The following is a 23,959-nucleotide window of genomic DNA, read 5'->3' on the forward strand; positions in this document are numbered from 1 at the left end:
CCCTTTTCTAACAGTTTTATTATTAATATCAACTGACCTAATTTTATTTAACAGCTTCGACTGTTGTGTGAGTGAGTGCAGAAAGGTGTTAGACACAGGTGTGTCATGTGTGAACAGACAGAAGCCTGCCATTGGCTAGAAAAAATCCCAATACATTTCTGTGGGTGGACCAATACAAATAAAAAAGCAACAAACACAGAAACATTATCAAAATAGTTCCATGTTTTATAGCTTTAACATCAAAAGAGAACATTTTGACCTGATAAACATTTCATTTTACATTTACTTTCAGGCTTTGAACAGAGATTTTATAAAGGCACAAACAGTTTATGTAAACATGAACAAACTCATGAATAAAAAAAAGAAGACCCCAAAAATAATCAAAGAAAAGTTCACAAATTTTCTTTGCATTGCAGTACATCAGCTTCAATATTTACAATCAGGGCGGTTTTATTTAAGGCCCTGTTACTCTGTCTTAACACACCAAACCATGTCTTGTTTAGCACAACAAAACATATTTATTCCTCATCTATAATACATTTTCTGCTATGTAGTTTTCCAAACTACTTATGTAGGAGGTTTGTTTTTTCTTGTCTGGATCCAGTTAAAGCTCTGAAACTACCCACAACACCATTGGATGGACTCTTGAAAGCAACATTCCTGAAAGAGCGATTATCTTCAGCTCCAGCGGATTTTTCAGCAAAAACAAAATAAATACTTTTCTTACTGGAGATCAGTGCATGTTAAAGTCTCAGATCACATGACCACCTTCTATACAAAGACAAACCATGAACCTGTACACAGCACAAGTGAAAGAGTCAAAGGTCTGATGGCAAAGCACCTAAAATCAGATGAGTGAGCTAGTTATCAGCCAGAACCTCAAACAGGAAAATGTGCATTTTAAACAGTGACAAGGTGTGTAGTTAACCTCCAAAATGATGAGTTTGATTAAAAAAAAACAACAGAAAAGTCTCTAAAAAGAGAAAAAAGAAGCGCCACCATAAGCTCATCAATATTTACCCCTGCAAACCTCAAAATATGTGGTTGCCAAGAAACATCTTCCCGCTCATTTCATCTTCTCTTAAAACCCCTGCAGTTGTGCTGCATGCTGGGGCTTGTTTTCACCAGCTTTAGCTACTCTTCTTGTCACTCCTCTCATGATCGCTATGACAACAAGACGAGGACACCAGTAAGGAGGCTCCGGAAAGACAGAGATTTTGCAGACTGTGCGTTTTTTTGGTTTTTCTCCTAAAATTTGATTGTATACTGTTAGTGCATGCAGTAAACCAGCTTCATAAATGCTTCCAATTATATAATAACTAGTTTGCAGTCTGTGTTGGATATATTTAAAGACGCCAGGACTTGATTATTTCAAACTTCAGGCTGTAAATATTTGATTATATTTGTTTGATGTTAGTTCCCTTTGAAAAGAAGCACTTTGCAACCTGCACATATGAAAGAAACGCAACCTTAAATTTAGAGGACTGGTATGATTAAAATCATTTCATAGTCATAAGTCATAGGGAAAAAAATCATAGGAAACTCAGTGAGTTTGAATTAACGTCAAAGCAAATAACCCTTGTGCTATCCTATGACCCCCCCCTTACATTGACGTGTTCTCCCTACCATGACAAAGGTCGAAAAATGTCATGTAATCCATGGACGCCAGTGAAGATCACAAATCATTGAAGTGGGTCTAGATGACCCCACTCCCAATGGTAAAGTGCCTAGGATAGCACAAGGGTTACAGAGTGTTTGAGCTCATCAGAGTGTCCGTCTGTGTTTGCTGGAAAAGCAAAGCTAAATAAGTGTATATGTGGATGACAAAAGCATTTTTAGTTTAAAACATTGAGTAACAACATTCAGCCTACAATTCTGCTTAAATGCTTTAATAGTTGAGAAGTTAGAGTGAACACTTCAATGGACAAAAACGGGTTTTGTTTGACCCATGTTTCATTTATTTGCTCTATTTTCAAAATCCTGTTCACATTAAATAAAATTGTATGTAACTTACTCAGTTCTTAAACGTTACAGTTTGCTCACATTTTAATCATTTAAAGTTTGTGTCCTTAGGTCAAACTTTGACGCAATTTCATTTTTTTTTTTAAATATACACATGAATTTAAAGTTACTTGGGCAAGGTAGCTTATCAACAGCTCCCTGTCCCTCTTGTTGGGTTCAACTTCAGAAAAATGACTATTGGGAATAATTAAAAAAAAATATGTAGTCAGTAATGAGAAAAAAGAAAAGATAAAAAGAACAAGTAGGAAAAATGTAAAAAATGTAGTCATTTTAGCACGAACTGGTTCTTAAACCCAGTTCCAGCAGTAATCACAGGACAAACATAGATGTTCAGAATGAAAAGTTCTGCCAAAAAACAACAAAACCCTCCGCTGTATTTCAAGTGTTTTCTATCACAGAAGCTCCACCCACCTGGCACAGGCAGTGAGAGTAATCCGACCACAGAGGCTTTTCTTTGGTACGTATCATTTTGACTCAGACTACTGAAGGTCCACGTGGGTGGCTGTGCTCGTGCGGTCACCCGTGTGCATAGATGTTTGGATGTTCTCGGATTTCCACCGCGTAGATAAAAAGTCTATCAGCTTTTCTCCAGAAAACATTTTCATTTTAGCTAAAAAAACCAACAATGTTTGTCAGCAACAAATGAAGCCGGATACGGACAGAAGGGGATCATTCAGCTGGGAGGGGTGTTCAAACAAATAAATTAAGTCCAAATTAGAATTTTAAAATCCAAATCTTGCGAGAATCTATGGTTTTATCAAAAAGCGTTGGGGATGTTGGGTTGGTTGATCGGTTGAAGACTTTTGGAGAACCCAACAGGATCCACCTGTGCTCTCCTTCCAGCATGAGTGGATCATGAAGAAACGAGTCAGTGGGATGTTTTGGCCTGAAAACAAAGAGAGCGTTATCAGAGAGGAGGGAATTCCTTCTTTATGAAGACCATTCATCTTATTTAGGGCTTAGTGTCTGCTGGAGTCTTTTCCTGGAATCAAGGTGCCGAGCTTAAAACCCAACGTTGAATTTAGCTAAAATGCAAATCAGAAACACGGTAATGAAAGAAGGATACTCTGTAGGAAATTACAGTGTTTCCTCGTTTATTGCTGTGGTTACATTCCATAAATAACTTGCGATAGGGGAAACCCACAAAGTAGGATTACAGATGTTTTAAGGCTTTAAAACCCTTCACTACACACTTTATGCACTTTTCTCAGACAGATATGAACATTTTCACCCTTTTCACAAAGTTCAAAACTTTGTAGAAAAGCAAGTTCATTCGTAAAGTTTTTTTTAGATTTGGCATTTTGTTCAGGAGATGTGACATGGAGGTTGATTGACAATCAGGACGCAGAGCACAAAACGTTGTCATTGTTGTACGCAGACTTCGATTTGTGTTCAATTCCCAGAGTGTGCAACAATGAGCTCCATCACCCACCATTCCCGCAATGTAGCCCCAAGTCTGGGACTCTCCGTGCCTGTCCCCAGCCCAGATGAAATACAGAGTCGTGTCTGGTGTGAAAACCTCTGCCAAGCCACCACTTTATGGCAACCCCAGAAAGGGATAAGCCAAAAGGTCAACAACAATGACAACACCGTGTCACATCTCCTGAACAAAATGCCAAATCTAAAAAAAACTTTGATTGCGAATGAACTTGCTTTACTACAAAGGTTTGAACTTTGTGAAAAGGGTGAAAATGTTCATATCTGTCTGAGAAAAGTGTATAAAGTGTGTAGTGATGCGTTGTAACAGTAAACCATCCTAGGCACTTTATCATTGGGAGTTGGGTCATCTAGACCCACTAGACAGTGCGCTGAACCTTTTTTCTTCAATGATTTGTGATCTTCACTGGTGTCCATGGATTACATGAAATCTTTCCACCTTTATCCACCTTTGTCATGGTAGGGAGAACACGTCAATGGAAGGGTGGGGTCATCTAAGATAGCACAAGGGTTAAAGCCTTCAAACATTTAGATTCTTGTAAAAAAAAAGTTGGCTTTCGTCTGTTGCGTGTTATTTCTTGGGATGTAACTCCTGCGGTAAATGAGGGACCACTGTAGTTTATTGACTGTTTCCAAAATAATTATCATAATGATTTTTTTATGAATGCAACCACTGGATATACACATGTAGTTTTGAGGATTTTCTACTGAAACAACGCGTTTACTTTTTGACATTATAACCCCATAACTGAACTTTTAACACTATAACATTACTGTTTTTATAAACTAAAATTAATGTCCTGACAACCACATAAATCCCTTCAACCATTGGTGAGTGTTCAAACATCAATCCACAAAACTACACAAAAACTTATATACACACAGAAGCACTAAGCTGTGTGAGATCATTTTACAAAGACAGGACTCAAAGCTGTGACACAGTTAACGTGTTCACACTCACTCACTCACTCACTCACTCACTCACTCACTCACTCACTCACTCACTCACTCACTCACTCACTCACTCACTCACTCACTCACTCACTCACTCACTCACTCACTCACTCACTCACTCACTCACTCACTCACTCACTCACTCACTCACTCACTCACTCACTCACTCACTCACTCACTCACTCACTCAGTGAAGCTGAAGAGTGAAGACAGTCTTTGTAGAAAATGTGTCCACATCAGTGTCAACAAGATGAAGGAAAAGATCTCAGACAGATAAACACAGACAACATCTGCCCGAAAGCTAAACCTTCAGCTGTTTTGGCTTTTATGGGTAAAAATTCTGTTCATGGGGGGCAGGGCACCAGTGTAAAAAAAAAAACTATTGCTGAGAGCATTTGTGTCAAACGTTGGTTTCCTGTTCTTCTATATAAAGGAAGTGAAACAGAATTCAACAACAACTTCAGAAACCAAGCCAATATCACTCACCCAAAGCCTGTTTATGATCCGTTTACATATACAAAAATACACTTCTGTATTCTCACTGATGTGATGGGTCAGTAAAACTATTTTAATTTTAAATATTTATCTAGAATTGTTACCGTTACCACGATTTGGAAACATTTCAGGAAGTCAGACATTAACTTTGTTTACTGTTAGTTCAAAGGAGGTAGTACTCAGGCCGTCCCTGCAGGTAAAAATGCTTTAGTGTCAGCATGAAATCACCACCTGTATTACTTACCAGCAGTTTGTGAGGATATCAGTACGGTGACTCAACCCTAAAGAAAAAAAACAGACAAAAAGAAGCAGAAAGAAGCAGAAAACAGTGATTAGAAATGACAGAGTCAGTAAAAATGTCAATGTCAACAGATGGGGAGGAATGGTGACTAACAGACAACATGCGGACATAAACAAGATGCAACCCAAGCAAATGCAATACGGGACGGTCTTTTTTACCAGCATCCCCCCTTTTTTTAACATAATATTCAGATGATTACTCCTATGAGTCCTATAGGCCTGGTTGGATTTCATAATTGCAGACTCGGCTAAATCCTAGGCTAAAACCTCAACACCGCCTTGCAACTCCAAGCTAACATTAGCGTTGCAACAAAAATAGTGGGCTATACCGTTTTGGGCCAGGTGCAGGCTCAGATGAGGAAAATGAATCTATTTGTCAGCAAGTGGGGAGAACCTTTAAGCTTATACCTTCGGGGGTCTCACAGGTGGTTCAGGCAGAGATTTTTTCACTGAATGACCTCACTGATGAAACCCTGTATTTTATCTGGGAAGGGTCTTGCCCAAGGACCCACGCTAGATTAGGCTCATTGCTCCTCCTGGGGATCGCTTTCTCTGCTAGTGGATGCATCATCTACCATGAGAACAATGCCTCAAGAACATGGTAAAAAAAACAAACCAGCCAAACACACAGTTTTCATTAGAGTGGGTCTTTAACATCTTCATATTTATTTCTCCTAACTCAGATTCCCAAGATGAGCTTTTATTTTTTATTTTACTCACTAGTTTGTTCGTTTTCAGTAAAAAACAGTAAGAAATTGCTCTACTTTTCAAAGCACTATAGTGCAATAACACAAATCCAACACACAAAACATCAGTCCCAAACCATAGCCAGACCAACTGGATATGGGTTCTACCGTCTAGACAATCATGTGTCACCACTAAATCAGTCAAAAACCAACAGGAAGCTGAAAGTGACTTTCAAACACACGTACGTTCAGTGGCACGCTGTCAGTTCAGCTGCAGTAAACTATTCTTTAAAAGCACTAGGAGGAATGACGACCATCAAAGGGAATCACGTGTCATTTTTAAACACATGTGGAGATTACCAGCTAAAAAAACCAGGACCTACACACCGTAAACAGACTCAACTTTTGAGGTTTCAGCTCAAACTAAATATATCTTTAAAGACCGACTCGAATGAAAATTTAACTTCTGGTATTTTTAACATATTTTTGTTTCATTTTTCTCATGATGGAGGACAGGTATAAAGAAAAGGAAGATTAAAAACTGCATTTATGATTATTTCTTTATTTAAATTGTTGTAAATCAGGTATGCTGTTTGAAAAAGGCGTACTTTTGAAATCAAAACCACAATGGGTGGTCCATGAGCTCTGCTCTATTCTGATGCTTCCACTTATAGGCGACAAGATCCAAGTTTGTCTCTGCTTTCCTGGTCTGAGCGCCCATCTAGCTTAAAACTGTACGGCTGGATAACTCCAATATTGCTCACCATTTTTGTTGCACTGGTAACGTTATGTTGGGGTGGTGAAGCGCTGTAAGCTAGCAAAAGAATGTATAAACAGAGATTGGTAATGGGAAGGGGGGTGGGGTTACTCTGCATCAACAGTCCTGTTTTACTAGCTAAATAAAAATGGCACAACTACATTAAATATATTAAATATACATATATATACATATATATATATATATATATATATATATATATATATATATATATATATATATATATATATATATATATATATATATATATATATATATATATATATATATATATATATATATATATATATATATATATATATATATATATATATATATATATATATATATATATATATATATGTATGCTTTTAATTTAGGTACAATGATGATCACAAAGGGTCTTTAAAGATGAGATATGACTCTACCTGTCATCTCAACAGTACTTTACAAAAGTGCAGGATTCATTTCCCTACAACTCCAACACACGATGAAGCACTGAAGCCTTGTGATGGAATATCACCTGGCCTCCAGCCAAGCTTGTATATCCTCTTTATAAAGAAATGTGGACTCCAATGAACAGGAAATAACCTTTCTAGACCAAACATATAATCAGCATTTACTCTTTGTTGAGTCACTGAATGTTATCACTAAAAGCATATTTAGCCACTGCTAAGAGGCTCAGGGTTCATGCATGTAAAGAATGAAGAAATTTAATGAATGAAAAAGTTCTCTATTTTTTCCTGTGTGGAAGGTCACTAACATCAGCACTCATCCAAAGAGAATAAAACAGAAAATGAACTTTCCAGTAATTCCAGTAAAGAATTTTCAGATGAAAGTTGTATTTTTCGGGCAGAAGGCTGCTCATGCAGCCTCTGCAGCTTTTGGCGGATAGACCTGAGCTGTAGTTACAGCTGGATCACAGGAACTAAATGAAAAGCTCCAATGTGGGTGACCCGAGGGAGACAAGTGTGGACATGACACAAACATTCCTGCTGTCTCTTTCAACTCAAGCCTCGCCCTAAAAACAAGGTATGTTCTCCGACTGCCACAACATTTTTAAACTCTGCTTCAAGTCCAAGCAGTTTGCCACATTAAGGGCCGCTAAATACTTTTTAAAAATCCTTATTGCTTTTAAAATAAGATTTAATGTCGATCTAATGTTATAGTTTAAAAAAGGCAAAAACCTTTGAGAAATAGTTCAAAGAATGTTTTCTTCAAATTAAAAAAATGAACACTGATAAAAGAAAAGCAAACACAAAGTCATCTGAGAAAAGGATAAGGGTGGAGAGCATCAAATATCCAAGTTGTAATTACAACCAGGAACAGATTTTCCCACCTGGTTGCTTCCTGGCAAGAGGAGATGGAGAAGGATTTATGAAAGACTGCATATGAGGCTGACCAGGTGTCATATTCACTTTTTTTTTTTTGACTGACTGGTAAAAAGAAACTTTTCAAAACAAAAGTTCTTCAAAAACACATTTTCTTCATCTATATTTCAGTCAATGCTCCAAAATTTCTTAATTACACAAAAAACGCACATTAAGCTTATACATGAACTTCAGCTAAAGTGTTGTTTTTTTGTGCTTTGTCAGATTCATATAATTAAAATGTATGCTTTTTTATATTCAAGAAGGTTGAACTCAGTAGTTTGACCCACTAAGATAATGTGAAACTGTGGCTTCAGCAGCTGTTGACTGATCTTCCTGCAGTTGCAAACATGTCGTATCTGTCGTAATCTACTACAAATGTCAGCAGGGGTTTTACCAGACTACCTTCAGAAGATAGAAACTATTTTGTATGGGGAGATGTTTGCAAAACATATTTTACAAAGAAAGAGAACATTGAAAAATTGTATTTTATAAGACCGTCCAAGCTTTTACAAATGAAAATTCTCTTTTCTTATTATTTATGACAATAATCAATTCCACATTTTTTTAAATGCCTAAAATCCAGAAACCAAAACCTTTGTTAAACTAAGAAAAAGACATTTAGATGCTAATTAAAGAAAAATTAGCTTAAAAAATTAAAAAAAAAAGTTTTTGAAAACATTTTTCATCAAAAGATGGAATGAATCACAGTTATTTTCCCTCTGTAATATAAAATAAACATGTAATATGATTCTTATTCTAAAACTAAAAAAACTGGTAAAACTAGAATAACTGTCTTATCATATGTTAAAAAAACGGTTTTAATACACCTTTTAAAATGAATTAGTTATTAGGAACTATATAATTGATATTTATTTAAATGTATTTGGAAAATGTGTAAGTTCAAAGTACAATAGGCAGCAAAACAGAAACTGACAAAATAAAGAGCAGCAAACAAAACAAAACAAAAGTTGCATTTGAATGATTCAGCAGATGGCCTCGCATGACAACCGCAGATAACGCTCCTATCTTCAATTGAACTCTTTAGCTTTAGCACAATCATGTGGGCTCTCCCATTTTATCTCCTCATCTGCATTTCACAAAGTAAAAACATACATTGCTACAATTTGCTGCACAATCTTACCGCTGGCACATATTTATCCAAAAATGAATGGTTATCATTAGTGAGCTTCATTTAAGACAGTGGGAAATGTTGGAACTTTAACTCTATTTAAGTACAAACTTGGAAGACAAACGCAAAAAAGAAATACTAGCTATTACATAAAGTCAAATACCATCACATCACCAATTTTAAACCTCTGATAGCAACTTTTTAAAGACATTTGAATGTTATAACATACAATTAAATGTTCAGATCAAAACTGCTCTGTGACAGATGTCCAACCAATGAGTCTAAACCTAGTTTACTTAATCAGCAGACAGACATTTGGGCTGCATTTCTCTGCCTGTTTTCATGGTTGATTTGGAAGGCAGCATGGGACACATTTCCAAAATAATTGGAATGTCAAATGCTTCCGACCTTTCATCCACTGACTGCATGCAACCCCCAACACCATAGCACCCTCCACCAACCCGAAAATGTGCTTCCAGTATCCTCTAGAAAATGTCTTTTTACCTTTAATACCAGCTATGAATCCCTATAAATGTTTTTCTTTCCAAGTTGTGATATTGGAAACTCAAACATAAAAAAAGGAATAAGTCATTTTTAGGGATTGTGGTGTATCATGTGATATTGGCCATTTTGTGCCCAACAGATTTGCTTTGACCCGTAATAATGTTGGGGTGTAGGCAACATTATTACATGAATGTTAGTACTGAAAAGGTTTGATTCTAACAGTTTGTCACATTAGCTTGGATGAGTTTTGTTTTGTAGTAGAGTTTTAGCTGTATGATTTTGTCGTTTTTTTGTTAGACCATGTATCCCAAGAGTCCCAATAACAATCTAAAGATCAGTTTCATCTGGTGCTTACATACTCACGGCTCGCTTGCTGCCGGCTTTCCTAAACCGTACTCCTTGCTGTAAAGATACAAAGAAAAACCCCTATTGTAAGAAAAAACAAAATCAGCTCATTTACGATGAATTAAAAAAAGTTTTTTTTTTTCTCTCAAAGGGTGGTATGTTTTACGGACAATGTTGTGTCTGTTGAACTGGAAAAACAAGATGTGTGTCTGTTTTCAATGGAAATTTCTTCACAATGAAGTCATTTCTGTAGAAAAGCTGTGTTTTTGTGTGAGGGCTTTAGTAAGAAAGCAAACAATGCGCACATTTTGACCAACAGCTTTTTATTTTTGCTTGCTTTTTTTTTTTCAAAAATAATCCCTATTGAAACCAACACTTGCTATGGTAAAGAGAGAAAACTTTGAACAGGAACTGTTGCAACAGCTCACTTAATGTTGCAGTTGGAAAATGAGGTAAATTGGATGCCGGTTTTTAACTTTCATTTGTTTTTGTGGTAAATGTTGCAATGCTTGCTTGTTTGGTTTTCCGGCTACTCCTTATTTGCGTCTCATGTTGCCTTCACACTGGGTAAACGTGGCGTGTTCGAGAACGCGGTTTCATGAAAGGTTTCATGAGCTAGTATCGGCAGAGATTGGGATTTGTCTTCAGTTTTCTTTTTTTTTTTACTATTTTAATAGCACATGTCTCTTCCACATACAGCGGGATAAAGCTTCATATGAAAAGTCAAAGCGGTTCAAATCTTGCTCCAGGCTTTTTATTTTCACAGATACATTCTTCTAAAATGTTTATCTTGTGTCAAAACCACAAACCACAATTTTTATTTTAACGTCTGCGATCAATTTTAAACCATTGGCACTTCCGTGTTTCAAAAAGGATGTGACCTCCACGTCACTACCAAATCCCCGATTGGTCACAGTGTTGTCGTGTTTTAGCATTCAATGAACACCGGCTCTGCACGTAAAGCCCACAACCTTCAACTTTTGCGGAACTTTGGGCGTTTACATAGGCTTTTCGTGGAAAGTGGCCACTTGAACGCCAATTGACGCAACCGGTGTGAACGCAGCTTGAAGAATAACTTGTGTCTCCCAGTCAAACATCTTAACACTTTTTTTAGGAGTTAATGTCAACAACCTTTTAGATCTTGTCACATTTCTTCTTGAAAACATAATGGGCTACAAAATTGTACTTTTTTGTTTGTTCGTAAGATTATCTGTTCTTTGCGTGCTGAAAACAGATTCAGACAGATTAGCTGGGAGGGTATGACGAGGAACTCTGTTGTTTTAGGTGTATCCCATAGATTTGCACACAGAAAGAGATAACAGGTAAGATAACAGCAGCCATTTGAGAAGCCAGCAGCACTGAACATGTTCAGCGGTTTATTCATACTTCGACAGTAATTAACCTCGTCCAATTTGTTTGAGGAAAAAAAGAGGAAAAGAGAAATAAAGAAACACATTTAGGAGCATTAAGGACAACAGAAGTATGTTTGCTTAGGAAACCTTAAAAAATGCTGCAGTGCCAACAGCCAAGAAGTTAAATTCCACTATGTTCCAAAAAGACAAATGTTCAAATATTTCTCTCAGCAAAGTGACCAACCGCTTTCCAAGGAACAGTGTGTTCCCCTTCAGACCTGCAACATGCAGACAGATTACGTAACAAAGTTCCTCTATCATCGCTGTGTTCAATTCTTGACAGAAACATAACACATTGCAGAAGAATGGCTTTTGAACAGGTGGGTGAGTAGCTGTGGGGTCCGGGAACGCTCTCAAAAGCTAAACCGGCGACCTCTGGAACACCACAAACTCCCAACGGTAGTGTTAGTCAAAGGCAGAGCAGCAGGTAGCTCAAAGCAGGTGCTTTAAGGACAGGACTTAAATATGTCTGTGGTTAGACTGGTTTCCTTTATCTTTACAAACATGTTTACAGGATGAATTTCCTTAGCAACACCCTGATAGAACAACGAAACCTTGTCCCAGTCGTCTGATATCTACATTTTCTGTTGATAAATCACTATAAAAATTTCACATAAAATATGTAAAAACTAATCTTAAAACATTATTTAAACTCCTGTAGCCATGAGCATTTAGCTTTGACTGCAGAATGATCATTGCATGTTGTACTTTGTACACAATCGGGCACCTTTACTGGGAACTAGAAATACAGGTTGTGCTGCTGTGTGAATCTAACATCTATTCAATGTCTACCACCCATAGTGGGCTGGGTTTGATCCAGTTAAGTGGAAAAAAGGTCAGGTTTAACTGTAATCAACTCCTGTTCTTTATGGAAATTAGTCCTATATGGACGCCACACACGAATGTTGAAATGAAACAGGATGTGGCTCAATAACAACACATGAGTGAAGACTTAGTCAGCCAAGTGTGCCCCCATGTTCTCACGATAGTCCTTACTGGAAATCCAACTTCTGCTCCCACATCGCCTTTACACAGATACTTTTCTAAGTGTGAATGCTAACAGAGGATAAAAATTAACATAAAGATGGTAAAGGTAAAGATGTGCTTCAGAAATGTTTCTTTCCTTTACACCAGAAAACAGTTTGACTGCTATGTGATAATAGGGGTTAATCACCCTTGTAATGTCCCTATGTATGTTCATTTTTATCAATCAGCATAATGTTGCAAAATGTCTTGGAGAATGCAAAACATTTCCACAAAGTTGACGGCACCGTGGAGGAACAGAATCACACAAAGTTCAGAAATTTTATAAACGGTAAGCAGAAAAAACAGTCTTCAACGCTAAAAATCTACTTCAAAAAGCTATGTACTACTTTATCCTGCCTTAAGCAATTCAAATTCCAATAAAAAAAATATATATATATATATATATATTTTTTTTTTTTTTCTTTCTCAAAAAACAAAGTATTTTTAGTGATCCTACTTTTTTATTCACCCTGGTGAACAATGCCTTACAGTCCCAATCTATCACTTTTAAAAATGGCAAAAGCAAGCCAACACCTTTGAGGAAGGGTGTCAGGTAACACACTACACATTAATAAAAGCCTTAGGGCAGCTAAAAAGGATTCCTTCCATAGGGAGAAAAGTAGATGCAAGTTCCCTGAACAAGAGGCACTGTGAAAGGCCAAATCCATTGAGGATAGTATAAAGTAGTCCAACATGGATTCAAACTTTTAGGAATAGTCAAGAGTACTTACGGCACTTTTGCTCGGCAGTAAAAAAATAGGCCAATGGCGATTCCAACTGCTAAAAGGCAGGCGATGACAATTCCTGCGATAGCTCCATCCGAGAGACCATCAATTATCTCCGCTGTCAGGGCAACAAAAATCAGATTAAATATCAGATTAATCTGAAATGCATTAGCAAATAAAAATGATGTGGGCTGTAAATGTTTGACTTGTGTTTTACAGTAACCACAAGGACATGAATCAGATTGCAGGAGGAAGATCTGTCACCATTTGTGAAACTGAAAACCTTCTTGAATTCATCAATGGAAAGATTTGACGGAAAGGCATTTCTAAATGAAGCAAGACGTGAGTTTTATATCCATAGACTGTGTAATTGTCTGGAATGGCTCAAAATCAAAATCATGTTAAGACCCATCGGCCAAAACCCTTGACGGACATCTGCGTTGCAAAGCCATTTTTGTGTCAGAATCAGCTGGATCCTACAGGAACGGTCATAGAGTTCCTGTAGGTCAAACCGCATGTGTTTTAATGGTGTCCTGCAATATCTCTGGTGTTAAAGAATTAAGGACAGATGCAATAATGAGCTCACCTTTGACACTGAGAACATGTGTAAAGGTGACGGTCTTGCCAGTCACGGGATTACGCGCTTCACATGTGTAAGTCCCTGAATCTTCAAACTTGGGCTTGTTGATGGTGAGCACATTTGATTTCTCAGAAACAGCTGTTCCGTTAAGCTTCCAGGTGAATTCGGACAGTGGGACGGATGAGGCCGAACAATTAAGAAGCACCGTGCCTTCTAGATCCACTTCCTTCACTCCCTTAATTGCAGCTTCTTCAGGACCATCTGGACATGAGAAATGTCAATGTTAACTTATTTCATGCTTTGTACAATTTCAAGCTAGAAAGTGTAAAAAAGAGAGGAATTATGAAAAGTTAACCCTTACAGAAGACCTCCAGCTTGTATTCTGCTTTCTCCTCACTAACAGGATTCTTGAGCTTGCACACGAAATTTCCATTGTCGTCTTTCTGGACTGGGTTGATAGCCACTGAGCTCATGTCACTGGAGAACACCACTCTGGGACTCGCAGAAAGAGGTTCGTTATTTCTCAGCCAGACGGTTTCCGTCACTTTGCCTGCAGATACCTGGCAACTTAGGTTAGCTGTGGAGTTGCCAGCAAACAGGGGGGGTTTTGGACCAGTCATTTGTGCACCTGAAAGGGGTTCTGCAATCATAAGAAAAGAAAAAAAATGTTATCTTTGAATAAAAAAAAAAAAGATTTTCTCTATTTCATTTAAAAAAAACAAAAACTGAATTTAACCCTTTAACTGGCGACAGCAAAAATAACACACTCTTTTACGCAAATAGCACAATTCCAACCAGTTTTGAGACATAAATTGTTGCATATCAGCACAAAGCTGCTTTTCATCACCTCACAATCTCCTGGAATAACATTGTATGCAGAAATGGTTGTGGAGTTACAGTTGCCAAAGATACGTTATTAAAGAGTTAGAGGTCAATCTCTAAATTTCAAACTCCCCCAAAACTACTGTTTTTTCTGGGAAATCTTCCGTCTATTAGATAAAAAATGTAATTCATAATGAACCATTTAGAATTACAAAAACTGTCTATAGCTTAGAAAATGATAATTCGTACACTGACACATCGAGACTAACTTTTTTGTCTTCTAAAGGCTTATTAGCATTGAGAGGTTTCCCTTCAACATCACTGACCAAATTTTAGAGTTTAAGTGAAGGTCTGTTATTGTTTTCCTTAACTCTTAACCTTTAGGCTACTACTAACTAACATCTTGCAGCATTTGCGTTGAAACAAAATGCTGACAATTTGGGGTTGTACACCTTTTTCATGGAAGTGTGTTTTTACAGACGTTACCTAACCCTTTAATATTGGAGCTCTCGCTGGTGACAGGAAATAACCCATGCTCTACTAACTCCTGTAATTTTTCTACTATTTGCAGAATTTACGTAATTCTGAAGCTGAGAAAAGCAGCTTTGCAAGGCTTCAGAATCCGCAAGAATTACAGATATCACATAAACAGACAGTTGAATGGTTATGGTTATAAAAAGAATGTCAACAATAAAGCTAAAGTTCCGGTGTTAAAGGACAAAGTGTTTAAATGAGAGCTGGACCAGGCGAGTGTGATGTCATACTTAGAAAATGCTTCATTTCCGGCTCCAATGACATAAAGCTAATTGAATCACCATTTTTATATGGATGCCACCATGTTGGAGCCAGGCGATGTCAGTAAGTGGTCTTAGTCAGCCTCAGTCAACGTTTTTATGGCAACCACTGTAGCCAATCAGGAGTGAGCTTCTTGGAAGGCTGCATCCCTACCACTTCAAAGCTGTCAACAAAACATTTGGAATGTTGGATGTGGGGGCCAGTGGGCACCACCCATTTTTATTGAGGCATTTGATTGGTCAATTTATAACTTGAATAAATTTCACACAAAAAACTGATATTTTTAACACGTTAAAAAATGTGTATGGATATTATGAGGAATAGAATGACTGAGTAATAGCTTTTTGTTTTTCTATAAAAGTCTATGGGATTTCTGCCAACATGGAGCCAGCGGGCACTTCCTGTTTTGGCTTGCGAGGGGGGAGGGGCCACTCAGTCCAGGTCTCATAATACAGTACAGTCAATGGTTTAAATGCCGTTAATCCAGGTCTGAAGCTTGAGTAGAAATGTTGTTTGGTGTAATAATTAAGGATTTTTTATACATCTAATGTCCTTTTTTTTTTTTAAATAAGCCGACTATATCAGAATAATATATAAAAAAAAGGTGAAGAAAAACCCGGATATATCTATCTTTTATTTTGTCACTTTAATGTTTTCATTCTTGGGTTTCACTCAACTGTTTCAACTTGCCAAATTCCTTGAGTCACCAAAACAAAATTTTAAAGCAACTTCGTGTTCATGCCAGCCCCCTTCCCAGTTTCAACAACACCCTCATGCCTACATCAGGAAAATGAAACTCATCAAGACACTATTGAACAATATCTCAGTTCCAAAGAAAGAAAAAAACTCTACCAACAACAGAAAGGATCCACCACCAAGAGAAAACAGGTTGAGTAGGGGAAGGAAGGATGTACGCTCTCTGTGTGCTACCAGACTCTTCTGCATGTCAAACTTCAGTTGTGGGTCATTGAGGATGTTCCGTGAAGCTAATTGAGACATTCATCTCATGCCTTTAAGGCATCTTGCACAAAAACAGGTTTCAGTTGGCTTTGTCTCACCCAACAGTGGTCTACCTTCCCCCACCCCTGTCCCATTCTTAAAAGAAAACAGTTTCAATGGTTTTTCTGCCTCTTTTTTTTCTTAAAATACATATATTTGAATCAATTGCTTCTAAAATTTATTTAGAATAGAGATCAATGAATCTTGGTTAAAGGTGCAATTTTCTACAATTGAATTGAATGTTTTCTTTTATACTTTTTCGAAGATAATAAAGAAAAATGTATAAACTTTAGTTTGAAAACAACAACAAAAAAACTGCAACAGCAGCTGCATATTACTCACCAATTACAGAGAACCTAACAGCAGAAGAGTTCCTGGCATTGGTGGTCTTGGAGTTCACAGCATTGCATTTGTAGTCACCAGCGGTCTTTCCAAGGCCCTGCTCTTCGATGGTCTTCAGAGTAAGGACAGGGCCGCTGTTCTTGATCTGCTGGTTGTTGTAGTACCAGGACAAGACGGCGTCCGGCTTGGAGGCGGCTGAGCAGGTCAGGTTGAAATCCTCTTTGGACTTGATGAATTCTGGAGGTTTGGCTGGGTTTATGATGACCACGTCCGGTCCGTCTGCAAGTCACACGGGGAGAGCACCGTAAAAATAAAAAACTCATGTTTTAATGTCTTTTCACTCAGCTGACATTGTTGTTTCAAACAGGTATTTCTTGATTTAGTGTTTGTTTATTGTTTGTTTGTGGCAGTTAGACGATGGTCTTGTTGGAATGCATAAGCGGACATCCATACGTATTTTGCATAATCCAACAAACTGGATTTGCCTGTTTGAATTTTTTTTTGCAAAACAAGGTCAAAGGTGACTTTTGACAACAGTAAAAAATGTATTTAAGAAAAATGTGGCTTTAAAGAAAAATAGTTTTTCTACAATTTATGAATAAATGTTTTAGCTTTCAAATGCTGGATCATAAAAATCATATCACATTCAAGAAATTCATTAAAATACTGATGTTTAAAAGGCAAAATGTTCCAACTTTCAATAAATCCGTCCCTGAGCTATGTTGACGTGCTCGTGATTAATTAACTACTGAGTTAACCTGCGGTTTGTGTGGCTTCATACGCCTTTCAGGTGAGCTATGCTGAAGGAGTGGAGCTGTGGGCCGCTGTGTACACAGAGTGGTTTCAGCTTGAAAACACTCTGCAAACACCCAACAATAACAAATGTAACTGCTGTGGCCGCAGACACCCTCTTGTCCACCTTATTTTAGCTACCTAAAGCCTGCTTTACTCTCCTATTTGTAAATTACAAAGAAAAAGACAGATTAAGTATTAATGACAAAAATGAGGGGCTCAGGTTAAACCTTTTGTTATCACACAGGCGTGGAGCTCCATCAGTCAATTGCAACATTTTCCACAGATGAGGACAAAGAGCTGAAAGCAATATGTATTTTAGTTCTAACCGCCGAGGCCGAAAAACGAGCAACGATGCCGGCTTACACAAACCAACAGCGTTATATCATTTAAGGGCCTATATCAGGCTTTTCTTAAGCCTTTCAGAGTAAATTACATCCACATATATGATCATATAATACCTTTGGTACATTTTTTAATGAAATATGGTTACTTTCACAGCTCATTTTCCTATCTGGAAGTAAGATGACTCAATCTCTGAGGCTCCGCCTTTCTCTCCCTCTGGGTGCCGCCCATTTTATGACGTCAACCTAGAGTTGGCTTGGCAGCGTCACTGTGTTTCCCCCACAAAAACAAACATCGCAACTTTTGCAAAGATGGACGCGCATATAAATGAAAGCGTTTTTGCCAATCACTGCTAGCTCCGTGGAGAAAGTGGAAGTGTGTTAACTTCCTGGAAGGGGCTGTTCCTCACTTTCATACGTTTGAATGTGAGCCCCCTCTGGTTTTCATGAATTGGGAGGGGCTGGTGCTCAGAGTGCAGATTCTTTAGAGAAAAACGGTTTGGGGTTGTTTGTTTGTGAGGAATAAACATTATAATTCACTTAAAAGCTCACAAAAGTTTATTTTGCATGAATTAGGCCCCGTAAGGAATCACTGTCAAGTTTTTCTATCCTTCATCGTCCTGTAAATAAACAGGAACAATGTAAAAATTTCAAAAAACCCACTCCGATCGTCTATTCATCTTTTATAAAGGCTTTCCTGGGGGTCTATCAATGATGATTTTGCAGTTTTTAGCCAAAAATCAAGGACAGTTTCTGCAGAGTAGCAGTAATTCATTACGTCATAGGCAGGACGGTTGGCATAGCACAGCATGGAGCTTGTGCCCCGCCCAGCATTTTTCTATGTCACAAATACGCCGTTTTTCAACGGCATTTTTGTCTGCTCCTGTTTCACAACAATTTAGATAGGTACCTCATTTTTTTATACTTATGTTTTCCTTCATCCATTAAATGCCACAACAACATATCAAAAAATACCAAAAAACTTGACTTTCATCAGAGTGGGTCTTCGAATATCAATGACTAGTGGTACTTACAGAAAACAGTGAGAGTTACAGGACGGCTCTTCTCACTCTGAAGCCCATTTCTTGCTGTGCAGAAGATAGGATTGGAGGAATCTGATCTGTATACATCTTTGATAATTAGCCTATTGAAGAACTCTCCCTATAATGAAAAAGGAAAAAATAACAGTGAGACAGATTATCGCTCCGAAAATTTTAAACCAAAACAAAATCAAGGCTTAAAATATTTTTTCTTAAAAATCCATTGAGCCCATTAGTTAAACATGTTTAAAACTCCCATAACATGAAAGAAAAGTTCTGCAACTTAGAAAAAAGAAAAATATGATCCACCCGTAGTAAAGCTTACAAAAGTTAAATCAATATAAATTAAGGAAAACAACAATTCCAAAAGGGAAATGCATCCAAAGATTTGACAAAGTTCTAAATCTTACTGAAAAACTGAGCCACCAGAGATATTATAGAAAGACATGTAAAATTCCTAATTTATAGTTTCGATCTCAGCACAGTCTTTAAAGAAATGTTCATGAAAATGTGGACACTGACAGTTGTTTGTGTGATGCGAACACCATCCACCACGATGGGACTGGAGCCGTTGGTCCAGACGAACTCCAGGAAGGAGCCTTGAGCAGAGCAGTTCAGAGACACAGTGCTTCCTTCCATTGCTTCAGTCACATTAGCAGTAATAATGACTCCTGACACCGGCTCTGCAGAAAGAGAAAAAAGTCAGCTAGAGCTCACACATGTAAGGGTCTACTGTATGCATAGTTAGTCTGCAGCGCTTTACAAAAGGACGTATAAGCAACTCTGCTGTCTTATATTTACTGCAGCGATTTACAAGTTTATTAAATCAAATCCTAATATTTAAAAGACCCACTTTGATCATCTTTTGAACTATTTCAAGGCCTTCCCAGTGGTCTTTTGATTATGATTGCACCACCTTTAAACCTTTAAAATTCGAAAATCTGTCTTTGCTTTCCAGGACGGAGTTTCAGGAAAATAGCAGTAGTTCCTTTAAAAATTGCCTCTGACTGTGGATGGTACTGTAGGTGCGGGGCAACCCCGCCCCCTTACCCTCACTCACTCCAATGCTATGTTCACGCTGGGCTCGGACACGTGCGTATAAGCGCGTCTCGGGCTTCCGCGTTGGGTCAGTTTTCTAGCTCTACAAAACACAGAGCCATTAAAATGCACATTAAAAATGAAACCTGTCGAACTTTGACCAATCAGACACTCAGGTTTGGTAGTCACGTGTGCCCCCTTTTCAAAATACTGAAGTGCCAACACTTGAAAAAAATTCTCATGGAAGAGAAATGAATATTTCACTTTGTGCCCTGCCAAAATTATATGACAAAGTCTTACATGTTTGGAATATAGTTGGGAAAGAACAAGCCTGGGGCAAGATTCACCAGATTTGCACCACTTTGGCATTTCCCACATCTTCCAACTGTGAGTACATGCATTAGTATCGGGTAGCGACAGTTCAGTGTGAACACCATATGGTTACAGTGCGTTCAAAAATGCCAGTTTAGCAGGTTCGTGAACATACGTCACATTCCTGAGATTCGTACATTACTGGTTCAAATAATGGCGAGCATTAATGGAGTTATCCAGCCATGCAGTATTGAGCCACTTGGGGGTTTAACCCCCATTCAAACTCCTTAATGTCAACCAGGGAGGCACTGGGTCCCAATTTTAGAGACTCAGCCACAGATTTGAACTCACAACATTCCAGTTTTAGGGCAGACACTCTACCACAAGGCCACCCAGCTGGCTTCCCGAAACATTTTCTTTGTAACAAATAGGATCTTTTTTTAAACGACATTTTTTTTCGTCCGCTCCTGATTCTCGATTCGTATAAAGCAATCCTCCAAAATGCAGTTTTTAACTTTAGTCTACTTGATAAATGTCTTCTGAATTTAGAAAAATGCCATAAACAAATGTTGAAAACACCAATAATTTGTTTTGGTTTTTTTGGAGTGGGTTCTTGACGTGTCTGCAGTTCTTTTGTGCGACGTAATGCCCTGATCCTGCAGGTACGATAACAACGCTCATAGACAGGTGGTTTCCTCCCCACTGATCTTATCTGGTCATCATGGCCGAACAGATCTGTCACAGTGGTATCCACTGATTCCCTCATCCAGTAGGAACTGAGAAAAACAGCTGCCATTTCAGCGGGTCTAAGCATCCACAAGCCTCAGGACTAATTTATTTCAAAAAGTGCGTTATAAACAACCCAAAATGTTCTTTGAGTTTATTAAAACATTCTCTCCCTTCTTTTTAAGTACGAACGGATACTGGAGCTTTACTCCATAATCGGCTGACTAAGGATGGAGATATCCACTGAGTTTAAAGGGAGAGGCAGCTTTGTGGAGGAAATCCAGCTCTAAAACGGGTGGAATTCCGTCAAGGTTCCCTTCAGAGTTGTGTCCTCCTATGCAGAAAGTCCTTTGTGCTTCTGGACCTTTGAAGCGAGCCGCATCCAGAACTGCCGGACTTGTTGCAGCTATCGATTCTGACGATTAAGGAACAGAAGGGGTGTGTGTGTGTGTGTGTGTGTGTGTGTGTGTGTGTGTGTAAGGAGTGGCACCAAGCTCTGACGGTGACCTTGAAGACTTCAGCTGCTTTTTACAAGTAGATATTTTGTAAATGATAGATTTTCTGCTGTTTCAAGCCAAAATACCACAAAATCTCCACAAAAAAATCTTTTGAGTATAAACAGAATTTGCTATAGTTGTCCTGTTTATTTAAACAATTCTAAGTTAGTTAGAACCTCGTTCACCTGTAACGATTTGTAAATTGCTTTACTGCGTTCCCTGATATTTTCAGGAAGATTTGCATTTTCTTTGAGAATGGATCTGATTATTTGGTTCTCTCCAGCAAAGTTTTCCTTTCAGTTTTATAACAGCAGCACAGTTTTTGCACAGTCAGTGTTTGTTAATAATAGCCGATGCACAAGAAACAAAAAATAGATTCCAAAATCTTTGGCAAAGAATCTGTGGCAAAAACCTTGAGATGCCATCAAATGCCATCATACTTAAAATCATGATTGTTCCTGAACAATCGAATGTTAAACCTGAAAAATAAAGAAACACATTTTCCTTCACTTGAAGTTACCGTTTTGTTTTTCCACTTCCTGCCATGAAAAATCTCATGCCGTATTTTTAGCCACCATGTCCTCCGGACATTAAAAATGGAACAGGTCAGCCTTAAAGGTCTGATGCTGCAGCGATGTGTGTAAGAGCCACGCCCTGAGGTATCCCAGCATGCTGATCTTCAATGAACGCCAATGAAAATGACGTTTTTGGTGCTTTTAACACATTTTTGTGGCATTTTTCTGAGGATGGAGGACTTAAAATCTAAGCACAAAATCGCATGTCTGAGTATTTCTTTATTCAAATCTTCCTGAATCAGGAGCAGAAGGAATAAATTCCGTTGGAAAAAGATTGTATTAGTGACAGAAAATTAACTAGTAATGTGAGGTTGGGGGATGTGAGGGGCTGTTAGATTGTGGGAGGGCTGCTAAATAAAGAGCTTTGATCAACAGTGAGGGGAAAGGGGGGTGGGGTTGCTTCATTGCCAACAGCACTGTCCACAAATCAGAGGCTAATTTCTAGTGAAATACTGCTGCTCTGCAGAAACGACGTAATCATAATTAAGATAAAAGATCAGAAGATGATCAAGTGGGTCTTTAAAATTGAAATTCGTCTCAAAGGTGAGTTTCTTTTAAGCCAGTTGCAGCACTGACAGTTTTACAGAGCACCTGACTTGTTCAGTTGGAGCTTTTAGCTTAAATAAATCCTTTTCAGATGAATATACAACAGGTATATGAGACCACTGGGGGGGGCTTAGTTTTGGCTGAAGGTAAATGAGGCGCAGAAGCATGATGGGAAAATAGGTGGGGATCAGGGCAAGCAGGAAGACTTTCATAATCTGGAGGGGTGGGGTGACAATCTGACTTTAAATTGTTCTATCAGAAACTAGACTTTATTCTAGCGCAATGCGCACACACACTACACATACGTGTGTGGGTGTGTGTGTGTGTAACTAAAGTACATAAAGTAGATGCACCACACCAAAATCTGAATGTAAACACTAAAAGGACTCACGCAAAACTCGCAGTTTGACCTCCCCAGCAGCGGCCTGTTCATCTCCCAGGATGCTGATGCTGTAATCTCCACTGTCCTTCACCGTCAGTCCGGTCAGAGTCAAGAAGCCGTTGGTGGCATTAAGGCTGGCTCTGCCCTTGTAAAGGTCTGCCACCAACACCTTTCCTGCTTTTAATCTAGCCACGATGTTCAAGTTTGTTCCGTCACTATAATTCCAAACGATGTCATCTGTGGCTTCAGTCTTTTTCAAAACTTTCAGGGTCACATTTTTCCCTAGAATGGCGTCCACCGGCCCGGGCGGCAGAACGCTCTGCCCGTGGCAGATGCCTGCGGAGTCACAGAGGAGAACGCGCATGTCACAAACTCACAGTTTCACAGTTTTGTTTTGTTTTTTCAATATAAAAAAGATTAGATTAGGAAGAGAAAATTATTATAATAGACAAAAAAATACATAAACAAAGAAAATACATAAACAAACAACAAAAGCTCACTAATGGATGAAGCGGTGATTTCTGTTTTACGCAGACTTACCGACATAAGAGAAGAGGAAAAGAAGACAGTTGAAGACGTGCAGATCCATCGTGGACGGTTCGAGTCTCAGCTAAAGACAGAAAGAAAAGCGGCAGTGAGTGAGTGGTTGAGGGAGGGAGTGAGTGAGTGAGTGAAGTGTACCTGCGGCTCCTAAAGGGGCACACCCAGAGACTGTGAGCGAGCGCGCGCGCGGACTCTTACACAACAACACATGGGATAAATATGTCATCTTTTTATTATTTTTTTAAATAAAAAATATAGATTTGAAACACAAGTGCTTTTTTTTACATTTTGTCCAACAATAATATATTTTTAAAAATGTAATAACATCATGCATTAATTGTCCGTGAAATGTTGCTGCCACCTACTGGCTTTACAGAGAACTACAGTTTTTGTTTCAATGTAAAGATTTCTGACCTCTGGCCATATAATAATAAACACGTAATATCAGTGACTTCACTTCT

General features: G+C 38.3%; 1 protein-coding gene across 5 annotated transcripts; it reads right to left on the reverse strand.

Moving 5' to 3' along the window:
- On the reverse strand, window positions 1–23,660 carry LOC101156181 (carcinoembryonic antigen-related cell adhesion molecule 5-like). Of its 5 annotated transcripts, XM_023959795.1 has the most exons (12): window positions 23,637–23,660; window positions 23,496–23,565; window positions 22,965–23,291; window positions 19,402–19,562; window positions 18,874–19,000; window positions 16,704–16,982; window positions 14,107–14,385; window positions 13,752–14,006; window positions 13,172–13,283; window positions 10,021–10,059; window positions 5,153–5,189; window positions 1–2,908 (listed from the first exon to the last, which is right to left on the reverse strand). In XM_023959795.1, exons 2-11 carry the CDS (start codon window positions 23,542–23,544, stop codon window positions 5,171–5,173), a joined length of 1,647 nt encoding a protein of 548 aa, XP_023815563.1. In that variant the 5' UTR covers window positions 23,545–23,565; window positions 23,637–23,660; the 3' UTR covers window positions 1–2,908; window positions 5,153–5,170. The 5 variants fall into 5 exon arrangements, with proteins under 5 accessions (XP_023815563.1, XP_023815562.1, XP_023815564.1 ...); XM_023959794.1 differs by lacking the exon at window positions 23,637–23,660 and having other exon boundaries at window positions 23,496–23,625; XM_023959796.1 differs by lacking the exon at window positions 23,637–23,660 and having other exon boundaries at window positions 10,017–10,059; window positions 23,496–23,625.
- Window positions 23,661–23,959: the final 299 nt, after the last annotated feature.

The sequence above is a fragment of the Oryzias latipes genome, chromosome 11, assembly GCF_002234675.1.
Source record: "Oryzias latipes chromosome 11, ASM223467v1".
In the NCBI taxonomy this organism is placed as follows: Eukaryota; Metazoa; Chordata; class Actinopteri; order Beloniformes; family Adrianichthyidae; genus Oryzias; species Oryzias latipes.

Excerpts from the sequence above, each read along its gene's own strand:
- LOC101156181 (XM_023959795.1), bottom strand. The coding sequence starts at position 23,544 with ATGGATCTGCACGTCTTCAACTGTCTTCTTTTCCTCTTCTCTTATGTC. Across the intron at positions 19,563-22,964 it reads GGTCAAACTGCGAGTTTTGC|AGCCGGTGTCAGGAGTCATT; the intron begins GTGAGTCCTTTT and ends CTCTTTCTGCAG. Across the intron at positions 14,386-16,703 it reads TGTTAGGTTCTCTGTAATTG|AACCCCTTTCAGGTGCACAA; the intron begins GTGAGTAATATG and ends TTATGATTGCAG.